This window comes from Chelonoidis abingdonii, chromosome 17, assembly GCF_003597395.2.
Source record: "Chelonoidis abingdonii isolate Lonesome George chromosome 17, CheloAbing_2.0, whole genome shotgun sequence".
NCBI classification, from domain to species: domain Eukaryota; kingdom Metazoa; phylum Chordata; order Testudines; family Testudinidae; genus Chelonoidis; species Chelonoidis abingdonii.
Window position 1 is genome coordinate 5,332,588 of NC_133785.1, and position 17,441 is coordinate 5,350,028.

The following is a 17,441-nucleotide window of genomic DNA, read 5'->3' on the forward strand; positions in this document are numbered from 1 at the left end:
ACATTGCTGGGGCAACCACAGCAATTGTTTACATAGACAGGTAACATAACCAATGATATAAAATACTTTGACAGGCTTTTAATCAAATTTAGCAGCCAGAAGCAAGGACAGTTATCAACATGTTACCAGACCACACTCCCAAACAGATCATTAGCATGGACCTCAGTCTGAGACCCACTGGGTTACGGTTCATCCTAGAAAGAATTCATTCCCTGCTTGGTCCCTTTTTTAAAGATCAGTATATAAACAGGTCTTCATTCACAGTACACTGTAAAACTTCTGCAGTTTATTAGTGTATCACTGGACCTTTTTCAATTTCTATCATCAAACAACAATGTAAAATTACACAAGAAAAAAAATCATGCAGATGTTTATAACAGATTGAATGTTTACCATCAGATAAAAGAAGCAGACTCCTCAGAAACTAAGAAAAAAATCTCCCAAAATCTGAAGCAGAATTCTTGACCGGGTCACAGGCCAATGGCAAGACGTTGGAGGTGAGAGCTGAGAGAAGAGAATGGAGAAGTTGGGAAAAGAATGAATAAGAAAAGAAACAGGTAGATGCTTTAATCTAATGGTATTTATTCTACCACAGAAGTACCAGAACTTGAGACTTAAATCAGTCCCCCCACTCCCTGGACAGGAAGTGCTACAGATGTAGAGCTGGCAATCATTATGAGCAGAGGGAAGCAGAATGCATTATGTCGTCTCTCCCATGTTCTGTTTCCTAGAACAACAACAAGCTCTGGAGGAATCCCCATCCAGAACTCACATGTCAGAAGGAAAGTCAAGAGAAAACCCAGGGAACTTTACAAACCCAAGAAAAAAGTAACTACACAAGACTTCTCACACCTCCTCACCATCACAGAAGAGAAGCATTTCCCATAACCTATTTGATAATCTAGAATGCATTCCTAGTCTATGCAAGTTTCTTCTCTTCTAGAAAGAGGAGAAATTCAAATGCCACCCTTATCTGCTTTTTGTATCTTTGCAGAGTAGAAATGACAAAAATGATGCAATGCACTAAATATTTATACTATGCTACCTCTGACATCTGGTAGCACTGTTCCACATTACATAATCTCAATCCTCCCTTCAGACACATCTGCCTGTATCTTGTAATTCTGATCCTTTGTTTTTTCTTGCATATGCAATTCCAACCAGCATATTTATGGAAAGGTTTGGGCAGAAGCAAAGGGGGAGTTAAACACAAGAATTGTCAGACTGGACCAGAACCCAGGTCCATCCAGTTCAGTTTTCTGTCTCGCACAATGGGCAGAACCAGACGCATCAGAGGAGAACCTGGTAATAAGCAGACGTGCAACAATCTGCCCTCATGTTAGGTCTCCTCCTAGTGCATTCTAGTTAAAGACTGGCTTTTTGGTAGGTGGTTGTGAGACAGGAAAGAAGGATTAATCAATGCAATTAACTAAACATTTTCAGTTTTGCTAAATCATCTTGATCACTTATATTCAGCCCCTCACAGAGAGCTGCTACTTCCTCCAAAAGATTTATGGATATACATAGACTGGTACCCACATCCTGCCTGTTGCTCTGCAAGAGAGAAGGTAAGATAGATTTATATCACAACGGCTGAAAATGAGGGCACACCTTAGTACGTCTAAATTGATGCCAGATCTGGCATCATTCTCCTTCAAATAATAATAAAACCTAGCTCTTATATAGTGCTTTTCATTAGTAGATCTCAAAGTGCCGTACAAAAAGAGATTAGCATCATTAAACCTCTTTCCAGCTGGGGAAACTGAGGCACAGAGTGGTGACATGACATGCCCAAGATCATCCAGAATGCCAGTGGGAGAGCTGGGAACAGAACCCAGGTTTTACCTAGTGCAGTCTCCTAAACACTAGGCCATACTCCCTAAGGGTACAATTCCACTGTGATCAATATCTGATTCACACATTTCTTAATTACTGTTAACTACCACTGCAAACTTTTAATCATGCAGAACAGAGAAACTAACATTCTGAATGGATGACTGGCGCAGAGGAAGTTGATCATTATTTTTTCCTATAAACTAATCAATATGAGAGAGAGAGAGAATGTTCGCTACTATTTTTCACATATTTACTAGGAATAATGAAGATATATTGCCTATGCAAACCCAGTACCATTGTGATACATCTGTGACAGGGATGTAAATATTGTTTTAAAAGTTAACCATTTAAATAATTAAAATTATATCATTTAACTGGTTAACTGATTAAACAGAGAGGGTCTGGGGCTGCTCCGGTTGGCATGGCTGGGTGTTAGTGGTTAGGGTGGGTTAACAGTAAAACTAATGCTTACTGGTTAACCGTTTAATATTTTACATCCCTAATTTGTGATTTTTTTTCTTTTTATGAGCCAAACTGACTGGTAAAATGATTCTGCACAGACTCCAGCCACCTGTAAAAAAATATGGTAAGAACATATCTGTAGAATACATTTGCAATCACTAAACAGCTCCATAGCAAACAGCAAACTGTTGTTTAAATTTAAAAATGGTTGTACCTAATAACTTGCTTCCTCTTTCTTTTCTACACATGCAGTTTAGGATTAAAATAAACTTTTGATGCAACTCTGATTACTGTTCTTCCTGACTAGGGGAGGAGTGGGACTCAAACTTGTAAGTAGTCATATCAAAGGTTTATGACCAGCCTCTCAAATATTTAATATCAAGGCAAATATATAAGTACATAAAAGTCAGAGTGACAGCTTAAATGCATTGATACAAAGGAAACTATATTCTACTGGGATGAGTTTTAATGGTTTTCAACCACAAATTTAACAACAAAAATCTGCTACAAACGTGCAAGTGGCACAAGTACAGATGTAATCATGAACAGACTTGGAATATCAGCATTTCTTTAGCTGTACATCTCACATTCACTGCTACTGCAAATGAGAGATGTCTTACTTAAATATTGTTTAACATGACAATATTAGCATCATTATGAAACACTATGGCTCAGAATCTGCAAGCACTTGCATGTATGTGTTCCTTTATCAGCAAGCAGTCCCACTGAGTTCAACATGTCCAACCTATTAGCTAACTTCTCTGTTGCTTTGTGTGAACAAGCAGGCTTCCCAATGTAGAAATGTGACTGGGCTGGAGTCAGCAAGAAGGACACCCATGCAGTGTTCGATTATATCCTCTATCCTTACTCTGGTGTCTTGACCAGAGGCCAGTACAATTATTCACACAGGGCATCTTTTACCTTTTAGAACAACTTGACCCAGTGTTCCTCTTTGATCCAGTCTCTCCTGAGGCTATATACTCAGCATATTGTCTAAATCAGCCATGACAGTGAGGTATTGTCTAATTTTTACATTTTTTGATGGAGGGATTGAGAAACGGGTTAGTGTTACATCTCATGGTTTGTTTCTGGCATAATCCCTAATGAAGAAACATCGGGGTGAATCTGACTCAGTATTTGGACAGACGTCTAAGTTTTCGCCTCCACCCTTACTACCATGCCCACATATGAGTTGGTGATAGGTACAAAGCCACCTCACATGCAGGATGTGCATATGTATTCCTCTGTACCTAAAAATTCCTCATCCAGCTAGATCCACAAATACTTTCTTGGCTTTTTTTCTTGCCCAGAATTCAACATCTAGATCCACAAAGCTATTTAAACTCCTAACTTCCTCTGTGGATCTGGTGATGGGTGGTGTGGAATTTTTCATGCAGATGGTAGAAAACTATGAGGTTTGTTTTTCAAACTACATACAATCAGAACCTTATGGATTTTCCCAAAAGCAGGTGAGTGCTCAGTGTTGACAGGATGGGAGAATCGCTGGTGTTCCCAAAATATGTAGCATATGTGCTATCCTTGGATGAGCTAGCCAATGCCTATATTGGATTCTCACTATTAAGTGACAAAGTGCCAAGTTAAAATATGAATATAATTAATGCATGCCTTAAAAAAAATGTATCATTCACAGCCAAAAGCTACTGAATACTTTCAAATCAGGAGAAAAAAGTCACTACTGGTTGCTTTGCGAGCATATCTGATGTAGCTTTTACATATGAAAACGTCAATGGTGCCATCGAAGGGTGCATACAAGCAACCCCCTTTCTTAGTTCTTCCTCCCCCTATCCTGCATTGCACTCACTTATTTTTATTGAACCCCGTACCAGTCACATCCATTTACTATACTGTAAGCACGGCGAGGCCTTGCCTACAATACACCAGGATTTCTCAGCCCTTCTCCCACCTGTACCGGGGCACCTGGGCAGCGCGGCCTGGGCCCTGTGCAAACACGCGTGGCACAGAGCTGGTATCTCCGGCTGTTCAGGCCCAGCCTCAGGGCAGTGCACGAAGCTGAGATTTCATACCACGCTCAGCCCCAGCCCAGCCTCCCCAAGGACCCGGCCGCTCCTCTCAGCCCCGGCAGGATGCAGGGCCGGGCCCAGGTCTCACCCGCCCTGGGCGTGCTGCAGCGCAAGGTGCAGCGGTGCGACGCTCTCAGGCCCAGGCTCGGCAGCTCTCAGGGACCGCCGGAAGCCGCGTTAATGGCTGCAGAGCCCGGACGCCCCCGGGGAGAGCGCGCGGACGCCTCCCCCAGGGGTGCCCGGCCAGAGCCAGGCGGGCGGCTGCAGACAAAAGGACGAGGCCGCAGGCTGCCAGGCCCCTCGTGCGGCTGCAGCCTGGGCTCCCCGCCCCACGTGCTACTCCGGACCGGCTCCTGCGGGGACCGCCCGCGCCACACCTGCGCCACGGGCAGCCCCAGAGCAGAGGGGCGCCCGGGCGGGCTGCCCCCGCGCTCACTCACCAGCGGTAGCAGCCCTCGCTGGCTTCCAGGGTGAAGTTGATCCTGGTGCTCCGGGTGAAGGGCAGCAGCACTTTGGGGATGTTCAGCTTGGAGGCCACGGAGAAGGGCAGCGGCGGCAGCAGGAGGAGCAGCAGCGCCCAGGGCGAAGGGGCAGCGAGTGGGCCCATTCTCCCTGCCCGCGCCCGGGGCACTGGGGACGGCTGCAGGTAAGGAGGGGGCTCAGTCTCTCCCTGCGTCCCGGGGGCGGTGGGGGTCAAGCGCGATGCGAGGCCCCCAACCGGGGAAAGGCCTCCGGCTACAAAGTGGCCGAGCCCTGGGCAAAACGCTTGTTAGCAGGCGGCGTGTGGGCCAGCTGCACCGAGATCAAGAGGCGCCGGACTGGCCGCGGCACCTGCATGAGGCTCCGAACCGCTCGCCAGAATCACAATCACCCGCCTTGTGCTGCTATTCGAGGGACGTCAGCGGCCGGGGAAGGTGAAACCGGGCCTGAGGCTGTGGGGAGGGGCCGTGTGCCTCGGGGGAGGGCGCTCAGCCGCAGGCGGGGAGAGCAGCAGCAAGTGCTGCTGCAAAGAGACTGTCACATGGCAGCCCCCAGCGAGTCCCTGTGACCCCCTGCAGCACCAGGCAGTTTTTGTTTCACTTTCAGGTGCTCCTGGAACACAGGCGCTTGGGCGTCTCCAACCTTGAAGGCTGGATGCAATATCCCAGTGAGGGATGGAAGAAAATCTGGGGGCGCCCTAAATTAGGAGTGGGACAGGTGTCCCTGGTTTTTTTGCATAATAATTGCAGTGTGTGAGCACCGTGCAGCTTTAGTGAGGGAAGCTCAGACACAGAGCATCTGGCTTTTTTACAAAGGCAGTGAGTACCTGCAGCTCTGGTTGACTTCATTTGGAGTTCTAAGTGCCCAGAAGTCCTTGAAATCAGGCCCAAAGTGACTTGCTCAGGGTCACCCACAAGTGTGTCTTTGAAATAGATGGGAGCAGAGCCCAGGTTTCCTGATGTAGTTTGGGCCATGCTGCCTCCCCTGTTAATAATAATTTCATCTATAGATCTCAAAAGCATTTTACAAACTTTGATAAAGTCTCCAAACTCACCCTTGTGTCCTCTGTGGCAGAATAATCCCATAAAGCTATTTACTGTGAATGCAACGCACACAGTCATTCAGGTCCCATTTTGTCACACTGCACATGGGGATATTTTTTTCACATTTGTCCATATCTATCACAATGTTAGTCTACACATCTGTGTCAATTCACATTTCTATATAATAGAATTAGTCCTTTGGCACTCATTATGGCCTTTAAGAAACTCCTTGCACTGAATCAGTGGGAAAAGAGGAATTATCACTACCCAAATTTGGGCCATTAGAGATCTCTATTAATTTAGAGAAACAATTTTTCTGAAAAAGACATTCCAGAAGAGGGGCTGGCTCCAGGCACTAGCTCAGCAAGCAGGTGGTTGGGGCGGCCAAGGGGAAGGGGCAGCACGTCAGGCTCTTCGGCAGCAATTCGGCAGTGGTTCACTCAGTCCCTCTGGGAGGGAAGGACCTGCCACCGAACAAGAAAGTGTTGCGGTGGAGCTGCCGCCGATGGCGAGCACAGCTTTTTTTTTTTTTTTTCCCTCCACTTAGGGCAGGAAAAACCCTAGAGCCGGCCCTGTCCAGAATCATAAGAGGTAGGAACGTGATATTATCCGAGTTTTACAAGTGGGGAAGTTGAAGCAGAGAGGAATTTCAATAATTTACTAATGTCCTAGTGAGTCAGCAGCAGAACATTAAGGAATCCAGAAGTCCTGATTCCCTACTTTGTTCTGACTGCCCAAACATTAAATAATATAGGATTATTTTTCCATGTTTCTATAATTTAACAAAGTTGTATGCAGTGACAGTTAAGGTTGCGTCAGGACACACCACATCCACCCAAAACCTTAAAAGCATGTAAATAAAACAGTGATTCTGAAACTTTTTTATTGGTGACCCCTTTCACATAGCAAGCCTCTGATTGCAACCTCGCATCAATTAAAATGTTTTTATATATTTAACACCATTATAAATGCTGGAGGCAAAGCGGGGTTTGGGGTAGAGGCTGACAGTTTGCGACCCGCCCCTCTCCCCCTGTAAGAACCTTGCAACTCCCTGCGGAGTCCTGACCCCCAGTTTGAGAACCCTTGAAATAAAGGAAAAGATGTGCATTCCTCTCAAACTTCATGTTGTATACACCACTAACGCTACTATGCCAGCGCTCAATGAGGATTTTGCTTCTATTGCCAACAGATACACAAAAGCAAATATGTACCCCAGCTTCATCCAGTGTTTTACTCTAGTGCAAAACCTTAATGGTAACCTCAGCAATGTTAAGGCAAAATAACTTGCTAGTTGTGTGCGTGTGTGTCTGAATCAGCACACGAGGAACAATAATGTAGCAGGTAATGACTGCCCATTCTGGAAGATGATGTTTGTAAGATCTGTTTCCCATAATATGTTTAAGATAATGTTTAAGTCAAACTGTTGGCTCAGAAAACTTGCTAACATATTTGAAGCTCGGTGTGAAACCCAGACTGTGCTAGTGAGGATATTCCCGTTCAATAATATGTGTGGAGTGTACATTTTTTCCAGAAATACTGAATGGTATCCTTTTGGCTTAAAAGGTGTCCATAGCTGTATCAAAGGTAGCTGCAGTTCCTACTACAGGCTGGCAAAGTTTAATCTCATAATTGGCCAGATTCATCCCTGGTGTAACTCCAATGATCTCAGTGTAATTACACCGGGGGAGAATATGTCATAAAAAGAGGGCTTGCCAATCTGGAGAAGAGGATGCTGCCAGAGCGAGGCTTGTTGAGACTAAAATAGAGTGGAATTCATCATGCTAGCAGCCTGCTTCCAGAGATTATGGGTGCTCTGCGTGAAGCTAGTTGATAATGACATTCATTGCATATTCAGACAACATTTGCTCAAATCCTTTCACCTCCAGTTAAGCCCCAGCGTCCAGTTTTGAAATATAACTGCTAAATATCTGAATATGAAGCCAGTGCAATTCAGTGAATAAATTATGTTTTCCAACAGAAGGCTTGTTTTGCTTCATTCCAAAGGAGAGCTCCAGGAGGAATTCTGCCTCTGTAATTCAGCCTCCTGGAGCTTCGAAGCATGTGGGATGGTGCAGCATACTCCTCTTGTGTATAGGCTTCCTCTGCTAACTAGTACTAAGGGGGAATGAGCAATGGTACCACCTTCTCCTTATCAACTTTGGGGGCTCACACCCTAGCAGGTGGGTGGAGGTAGCTATCCCTGTGCTTGGGCTCCAGTTATACCCATTATTTTGCACGAGTATAAAAGGGATATTGTGACCTCTTCCTTCACCTCTCTGCGCATGAGATTCATCTGGGTACATTATGGCCAAGGATAGGAACTGGAGCCCAGATTCACAAAAGAATTTAGGATTCTAATTTCCAATGATTCCCATGGAATTTGGGAGCCTGGCAACCTACTTAACTCTAGTCTTGTTTTTCCCTGTTCCAGTAAAAGTCCACAAAAATAGTACTATATCCTTTTGGGGGTGGGGAAAGGTATTCTGATATCTTCAAGTATACTATGGTTTATTGAGTAATTTAATCAGTATGTGGGGGTCATGGAAGAATGGGACTCTGTTTTCAGGATTGATGTTTATTTTTGTAGAGTATATTTGTATCCACATGTATGTTTAAAATAATGTTAAATCAAGTGTTCTATTTCAAATTGGAAGTTAAAATGAGAGGTGTGGTTCCAGCATGGAATGTATGGGGAAGCTGTTCATTGTGACTCTCAACTAGTAGTCTAGCTGGGTTGCTAAATAAGTCAATAAACAATACTTAGAAGGTGCCATAAGACTGCCTTTGAGGAATCTCTTTACAAGTCTATAGGGTATGTGGTGGGAGCAGGTGAGGCTACAGCTACCTGCAGAGATGCTAATTAATGCGCTGACCCATAAAGCAGCCCTCTGAGACAGCTATAACTTAGAACAGCTTCCAGGGCTGTACTCCAGAGGCCTGGAGTACCACAGGATTGGGAAGTGGTTAAGGTGACTTAAAGATATCATAGTGTTCCCTTCCCCCTGGGCTATGAGTTTTGGTGCAGCACAGAATCTCCCTCACAATATTTATGCAGGCACACAGTGTAACCTATCCTGAGCTCTCCCAACTATATTCCGTTTGCCCAGCACTTTTTATTATAACTCCCAGCTTTCAGTTGCTTATAACTTGGTTGGAGTTTTACCTTTTTGAGCTGACATTTTACAGGCTTAGTCTCTTCATGAGGAATAATTATTTTAATTGATTTAAAATGATTTAGTCAGTTTTGCCATAGTCTCCTCCCCTCCCCCCTCTCTAGAGCCTGAGGTTTTTGTAGTTGAAATTTGGCAAATTTCCCCATCCAGCAAAGGACTTTGTAAGCACATCCTTAAGTAGTGGGACTTAGTGTTACCCAACCATGCCTGTTTTGTGTGTATTACTCTATATTGTATATTGGACCAAATTCTACTTGCCTTACCCACACTCATAGTCCCATTTATGGTAAGTCAGTTTTGAAATCAGTGGAATTAGTTATGGCAATAAGACCATTAACATTCAGTCCATTCTATCTGAACAATATGCTATATTTTGTTATGAATGTTTTGTTAGAATTAAAAAAACAAGTAATGGAAATAATTTCAAACCTGAAGTTTTAGGCCACAGATTGCTAGTATATGGAGGCACATTATTCTTAAAGTCCAACAGTCCCGATATGGAAGTATAAGAACTTTGTAAACAGTTGTGGGATCATTGCCAGTGCCACATGAATGTGCCAAGATATGTGAAATCTGAATTATGTAGGTTCAGAAAGGTAAGAGTAATTAGTTATATAACTTTGCACAGTATTCTGTGCAATGCAGGTGGTTAGGAAGTATAATTGAACAAAACAGTTCCAGCTCTTGTTAATCTTGAAAGACTCAAGATTGCCAGACCTGATTTGCCTATTAAAAATTTCCACTGTGTACATGCCACTAACTGTAATGTATAATTCATATGCCCACTTACATAAGTATATATTAATGTTAATTACAGTCAATGTGTAAGGAATTCCTAGGCGTTCATCAGCTTCCATTATGTAGATTTAAGGGGAAAAAAATCTCATTCCTATGTTAATATCTGTCTTTTGAAATGGCTTTCTTTCTTGTGAGACTTTAATTCACTCATTCATTCAATGAATGGCTCATTAATGTGAACTATTATCTGCATTGACAGGCACAAGGCCAAACAGTTTGAAAAGGGACAGCTATAAACAACCTATTTTAATAGCTGTAACATTTACACTAGAAAGGTAGATAAACTTGAAAGTGAAAAACATTTATTTTTATCTGATAATATCCTGTTTTATAGTTTCAGCATTATGACACTCATCCTGAATGATTTGAGAAGGTTTTACATCATCTGGGAAATTCTTGCAAGTGAAATGGATTGATATGATAAGAATACAGAATTAAAGAGAGATAAGTTTTGGGACCTAATTCACCATACTTTGCACTCACACAGGACTTCCACTGGTATCAATGGGAAATTCGGCTGTGCAAAGAATGGCAGATTAGGCCCCTATCTTATTGATTTGCTAATCAAGAATGTTCCTTTCTGGAAAATTTAAAACAAAGTAATCCCAATGTAAATCTAAATTTACATTCCTTATTAACATTAACTGAATGCTATAATTTAAATTTTTATCCACTTCATCCCTTATGTATGAAGATTTATTTATTTCACTCTAGCACCTTGCAGAGATACCTGTTGGGAAAAGCTAGGTAGAATTAACCACAGTACTCAGTTTTATAGCTGCAATCCATCCATCATTAGATCTCTGCAAGCCTGAAGGGATGTTCTCAAAATTCTTCAATAGTCAAATGAAGGTGTAAAAAGTCTAATATAATAAACTGAACATGATAGCTTGATGAGCTGGGAAAGTGACAAATATGCACTTTATACACTTTTTTTCTCTTTTTTAATTAATTATCAATATATATCAGTATATAGCCTAATAGTGAAAACTAATGCTCGAGTCCTACAATGAGAATGGTGTAGGTAGACCTGGGCATTTGCACTTAGGCACACTGAAGTCAAGATGTTTCAGCATGGTAGCTGTGTTCATCTGTATCAAAAAAAACAATGAGGAGTCCTTGTGGCACCTTAGAGACTAACAAATTTATTTGGGCATAAGCTTTCATGGGCTAAAACCCACTTCATCAGATGCATGGAGTGAAAAATACTGTAAGCAGAATATATATTATAGCACATGAAAAGATGAGAGTGGCCTTACCAAGTGGGGGATCAGTGCTAACAAGCCAATTCAGTTAAGATGGAAGTGGCCTATTCTCAACAGTTGACAAGAAGGGGTGAATACCAAGGGAGGGAAAGTTACTTTTAGTAGTGATCCAGCCACTCCCAGTCTTTATTCAGGCCTAATTTGACAGTGTCCAGTTTGCAAATTAATTCCAGTTCTACCGTTTCTCGTTGGAGTCTGTTTTTGAAGTTTTTTTTGTTGAAGAATTGCCACTTGAAGTTGAGGTCTTCAGTTGAACACAGGAATCTGCCACCACAGTTCTCATTGCAGCTTTAAGGTCTAAGTTATCATAAGGTATCTAGTAAATGTTAACAGCTTGAAACCATTATATAATACAGGAGTAAACTATATAACATTGCATGACAGAACAATGGTTTGAAAATTATGGTCTGTGGTCCATTGGTGATAAGTATAGCATTTTTACATGTTCCACAGACCTGCTTCCCAGTGGTGAGGAGTGCACCATCATTTAAGGAGTCCATTTTGGGAGTTGAAACCCAGGATTTCTAGATGCTTTCTTGAGTAACTTTGAAAAAAACAAAAAATGTTGTACCCTGTGTAACTGCTTCGTGTCTTTTTTCGGCCAGTGTTTTTTTGGTGTAAATCTAACTGTGATTACATTTGTGGAGGAGAACAAAATTGTAGGGGTAGGCCACACACAGGATGAGAGAACTATACTGCAAAATGAACTGGAGAAATTAGAGCAGTGGAAAAAGCAAGCAGCCAGGACTTATTTGGCACCAAAAATCCCTGTACCCAGGGAACAGAAATGAAAAGCATAGGTACAAAATGGGGAAGAAAGTGTTGTATTACTTTTATGCATCCATTGCATGAAAGTGACAATTTCTCTTTTGTTTCCTTAATTCTGTTTTAATGTTTCTTTCATGTAACCAAGCTGCCGGTCAGGTTACAGCAGGGAGAGTGCACATTCAGGATCAGGAAAGGATATAGTCATGAAATGGTCTGTCAAAAAAATTGCCTGCAGTACAAAAAGTTTGTGAATCAATGACATAAAACAGCTTACAAAAGATTATCAATGACACAGATTCACTGTAGATTGTAAACTTTTAAAGGCAAGGACTGTAGTGTTCTGTTTGGTAAAGGTATCTTTCTTTTTTGTAGCCCCATCACCGTAAAATCTGCATGCCTCAGAAACATTTTAATGAATTTGTTCTCACAGCAGTTATGGAAGCATTATTATCCCCATTTTGCAGATGAGGAACTGAAACACAGTGAAATTAAACAACTTGTCCAAGGTTTCACAGCAGGTCTGGGGGAGAGCTTGGAAATTAACTCATGCCTCCTCAGTCCTGGTCCAGTGCATTAACCACAAGGTCATCCTTCTTCTAGAACATTTTGGGTCCCGTATACAATAATAATAGACTGTTATACAAAATAAAAATTAATAATTAGAGTGCATTAAAATATTAGAATGGAAAGAAGCCTATAAAAACACAAAACCTCTCATTTTATACCCATAGAATCTGAAAGGAGCAGAAACATGATAAAAAAAAATTTGAACTGTCCCTTATCTCTTATTGAAATAACACCAGAGATTACTAAACTGAAATGTATTTTTTAAACCTGATTTGCTTTTCACCTCTGTTATGTTGGTAGTTTTATGATTGCATTCAACTAGACAATAAAAATAGAAATGTTCATTTCACCAGGGTTTCTAGGCAGTTTCATTTTCTGGTTTTCATACAGTAGCCTGATGCTGTTGTTTGCAGGGCCAGCTCTAGGTTTTTTGCTGCCCCAAGAAAAAAAAAATTGGCTCCACCCCCTGCTTTTTTTTTTTTTTTTGCTTTTAACCGTTTGCACTTTGCAGTTTTGTTTTGACTGTTTAAAATTTAAAAAAAATTAAAACAGAGAATTTGTAGTTAGTGAAATAAAACTATTTCTTACTAGTGTAATTTTAACATTTAATTTTAACAAAATCACAATTACAAACAATTTGGGTTCAGCTATACACTAATGAAAAATGTTAGTGTCTTCCAGTTTCTCATAAATTAAAAGAATTTATATTAACTGAATTTTTCTGGTTTTTATACTTGCGTAGTCATTTAATTTTAACAAAAACACAATTACAAAAATTTGAGTTCAACTATACACTGTAATGAAAAACATTAGTGTCTTCCAGTTTCTCATAAATTAAAAATGTATATGAACTGAATTTTTCTGGTATTTATACTTGTGTAGTCTTTTAATAAATCAGTGAAGTCTAATCTTTTTTTGCAATAGTACTCTAAATTGAAATTAATGCAAGTCCTGACTAATGATTTTGAGACATGGTGGACTTCAAATAATTTTTTAGTTATTTCAGTTTTGAGAAACTGCGCTCATCAGAAGACTCTGATACTGGTAATGTTAAAAGAATGTGTAATGCTATAGCAGTGTTTTGGAGTGAAAAAATCATTTCTTGCTATAAATTCTAATACTTCTAGAGGAGATGTTTTAGGACTTATTAGCTCAGATAAAGCTATTAATTCATCATACAATTCTACTGCATCAATGTCAGTAGAGATATCAGCACGGAGTGCTAAATGTAGGTCTTGGCAGTGCTTCATGAGGTCGTCTTTGGAAAAATGATTTTTAGTATTTTCCAATATCATACAAAAATTCAAAAGTTTCACAGTGACCATGCAACTGACAATCTTTCTTCAATGGAAGTTATACCTACATCCAAAATGCAATAGAAACATTCAATTTTAAATCTTTCATTTGGATCGAGAATAGGATCATAATGAGCCTCATAATAAAACTGTCTTGTTTTTTTCTGAGGAGGAATGAATTGTTGAGGTGCAAACGTTGGTTCAAAATCAAGATCCTCTGCTATTGTTGTTGCTTCTTTGACAGTTTCTTCAAATTCTTCATCTGAACGGAATTTTTTAAATATTCCAGCATTCTGTTCAAAATTGTCTTTGCCTTGGATATGTCTATGGTTATGTTCTGCATAACTTTGCTGGTCAAATTAATTTGATTTAGAATATTATGCCAAATAACCGTGCAACGTGAAAATTGAAACTGCATCATTTTCTGAGCCACTGTTTCAGCTTCATGTCGAAATGAAGGATCATATGACAAGTCCTGGCTTATTTTAAATAGTGCATTGTAAATCTCTCCTGATGAATATCGGAATGGTCTAATAGTGTCTATTCTGCTTTCTCATCTAGTTTGACTTAGAAGTTTAAGTGTGAGATTTTGTTCAAGATGCTTCTTCAAGACTGCCCAACAGTGTGTGGAAGCACTAAAAAAGTTGTAAATTGCTTGCAATGTGGTAAAATATGAAACAGCATATTTAGATGATTTGGCAGCATCACTAACAACCGGACTGAGCGAATGCGCAATGCAAGAAATGAAAAAAGTTTGATTGTTTAAATTCAGTATACTTTGCTATACACCCGCATGTCGTCCTCATATGTTTGAGCCATTATCGTACCCTTGGCGACGCATAATTTCCAAAGGTATTCCATAGTGTTCCAATCTCTGTAGAATTACATCTGTGAGGGCATTCTCAGTAGTTTCGTTCACTGGTGTAAATTCTAGAAAGTGTTCACAAATTTTCACTTCTGCATTTTCATCAATTTCAGAAATCGTAAAGCTATTCACATTTGCTCAGTTTTGCTCAGATCTTGAGTAAAATCAACTATAATTTAAGTAATATTTGGCATGTTTCAAATTCAATAAAATTTCATTACACACTCCATTAAAAATTAATTCTATTATCTCATTTTGTGTATTTTTACCCAAATACTGGGTAATGTGAATCTCTCCATCTTTCACTCTTTGTACATGCTCAGCCATAACATTATCAAATTTTGCCAATAACTGAACCAATTTTAAGAAATTTCCATTGTTATTCTTATATAAAATATCTGAGGATCCATGGAATGCAAGGCACTGTTCGGCTAGGAAATTAATGATTGCCAGTAAATGTTTCAACACAGCTTGCCAACGTAGAATTTCTGAATTTAGTTGACATTGCTGTACTGCATCGGTAGTTGTACCAGAACATAATCTGTTTGACAGCTCAATCCAATTTGTCAATGAGCGTAAATGATTTTTTTATGTTTCATGTTTTCAAATGCTGATGCAAATTTTGCCTGTCATTAAAACCTGCAGTTGTCAGAAGAATGTCCAAGTTACAGAACAGTTTGCAGCAAAAACAAAACACTACATCTTTGGTCTGTGAATACACTAACCACGATCTGTTAATTTGTTCCCCATTTTCCATTTTTTTCTTCGTACTGAATGGCATAAATCGATGATTCAACTCATTAAATGGATATTCAAATGTAGGATCTAGTTTTGAAGGATGTTTTTTCACAATAATGATTCACATTGCATCAGTAATTATTGTTGGCCATGTACTTGGATCCGATCCTATGTCTCTCCACCTTCCAATAATTGTTCTTCAGTTTTAGATTTGGATAACAGTTCTTCGTTTCTGGACTCTTCAGCTGAAGTAGTAAATCTTTGGATGGATTGTGATTGTTCGTCTTTATCAGTTGGCGAAGATAATCTTTGGTCAGATTGTTGTTCATCTTTATCAGTTGATAAAGGTAATCTGGTTCGACTGGTCTTCATCAGTTGATAAATAATCACCTTCAATGCATTGCTTAGAGCTTTCTCCTTGATTGTCGACTTTTTTAAAATACTTTTTTGAAGTACGAGAGTTTTTCTAATTCTTTTTGCCATTTCTCTCTGTGTTGCCGGTAAGCAGCACCGGAAAGTCGTTTTTGTTTTTGTCCCGGCATTTTAGCCCTATAACCACTGGCACCAATGCAAAACGGAAATTAGCGCAAATGGCGCCGATAGGGCAGCACAGTACATACACGTAATCATGATCTGAGTGACCATGTTTTTTCACGTCATGCTCCTATTGCACTACTGTGTTTGCCATAGGTAAGGCGCTAGTCATTGGGGTGAGAGAGCTTCCCACGAGCTCAGATACACGCTGGATCCAGCCCTGCTGGCATTTTCCAGTGCTGAGGCCGCCCAGCTGGAAGCCTGAGGGGCATGAAATGGAGAGAGCTCTGGGGCTGGAGAAGCCAAGGAAGAGGTGCTAGACTTGCTTGATAGATGCTGCCCCTCCCTGCCAGGTCGCTTGCTGTCATAAACAGATAGCTAAGGGTTAATGTTTCTTTCACCTGTAAAGGGTTAACAAAGGGAACCAAACACCTGACCAGAGGACCAATCAGGAAACCGGATTTTTCAAAGCTCAGGGAGGGAAGTTTTGTTCTGTCTTTTGTCTGTCCTCAAGCTAGCGAGGTAGGAATTCTATTCTATCTTCACGCTTCTAATCTTCAGTTTCCAAGTTGTGGACGGATATCAAAAGTCGAGTTAGCACAAAAACAATTAGGCTTTTTCATTGTTTTTGTAATTTACATGTGTGTAAGTTGCCTGAATGTTTAAATTGTATTTCTTTTTTAATAAGGCTTTTATTCATATTTTTCTTTAAGCAATACCCCTGTGGTATGTCACCTTGATGCAGAGAATCATTTTTATGCCTTTTTCTTTCTTTTATATAAAGCATATCGGAGGTTCTTTTTTAAAGACCTGTTGATTTCTCTGGGTAGGCTAGGAACGAAGGGAAGGGAAATTCTCTTTGTGTTAGATTTTTACGGAGGGTGAAATCTGTGCAGCCTATCAGGGGAAGAAGGAGGAGGGGGAAGGTAAATTGCCTCTGTTTGCATTCACGGAGTTTAAGTACAGTAAGTTGCCCAGGATAAACCAGGGAGGGGGAGCTGGGATGAGATAAAGAGGAGACAAGGGGAGGAGGTTGTTTTTCCTTTGTGTGGAGACTCAGGGCTCTGAGTCTTGGGTCCCCAGGGAAGGTTTTGGGGAGACCAGAGTGAGCCAAAACACTGGAATTTTTGGCTGGTGGCAGCAATATCAGATCCAAGCTGGTAATTAAGCTTGGAGGTTTCATGCTAGGCACCCACATTTTGGACGCTAAGGTTCAGAATTTGGAATTTACGCTTATGATACTTGCCCCGTGTGGGCGGGGGGGGGGAGGGGCAGAAAGAGACTTCAGGCACCAGCGCGCTGTGCAGGGCTGGGGAGAGAGGTGGCAGCCTCTGAGACTCCAGCAGGGAGAAGTTTTCCAGGGGTCCTGGGGACCCTCCTGCCCAGCCCAACTCTTACCTTGCTGCAGATGTGGCCCAAGATCTCCCATCACCGCCACTCCAACAGCCAGGGGTTGGGGCTGCTGCTGGATCCCAACCCCGCTCATCTTCAGTCTTCGCCTTGGCCCTGGCACGAGTTCGGTTTAGCCCGGGCTATCGCTCTGCTCCCCTCTCCTCTCCCCTGGCAGGAGGCAGA

The 17,441-nt window shown here is 41.2% G+C and overlaps 1 protein-coding gene and 1 long non-coding RNA gene across 2 annotated transcripts in view; one reads left to right on the forward strand and one right to left on the reverse strand.

The window, feature by feature from the left end:
* NUP210 (nucleoporin 210) overlaps positions 1–5,825 on the reverse strand; it is a 126,097-nt gene extending 120,272 nt beyond the window's left edge. Inside the window, exon 1 of the mRNA XM_032764187.2 lies at positions 4,781–5,825. Within this exon, the coding sequence (XP_032620078.1) occupies positions 4,781–4,947 (167 nt within the window). The 5' untranslated portion in view covers positions 4,948–5,825. The remainder of the gene's footprint in view (positions 1–4,780) is intronic.
* LOC142047867 (uncharacterized) lies at positions 4,917–15,415 on the forward strand. Its single transcript, XR_012657143.1, has 2 exons — positions 4,917–4,986; positions 13,899–15,415. It is a non-coding gene; the product is annotated as an uncharacterized LOC142047867 (long non-coding RNA).
* The last annotated feature ends 2,026 nt before the right edge of the window (positions 15,416–17,441 follow it).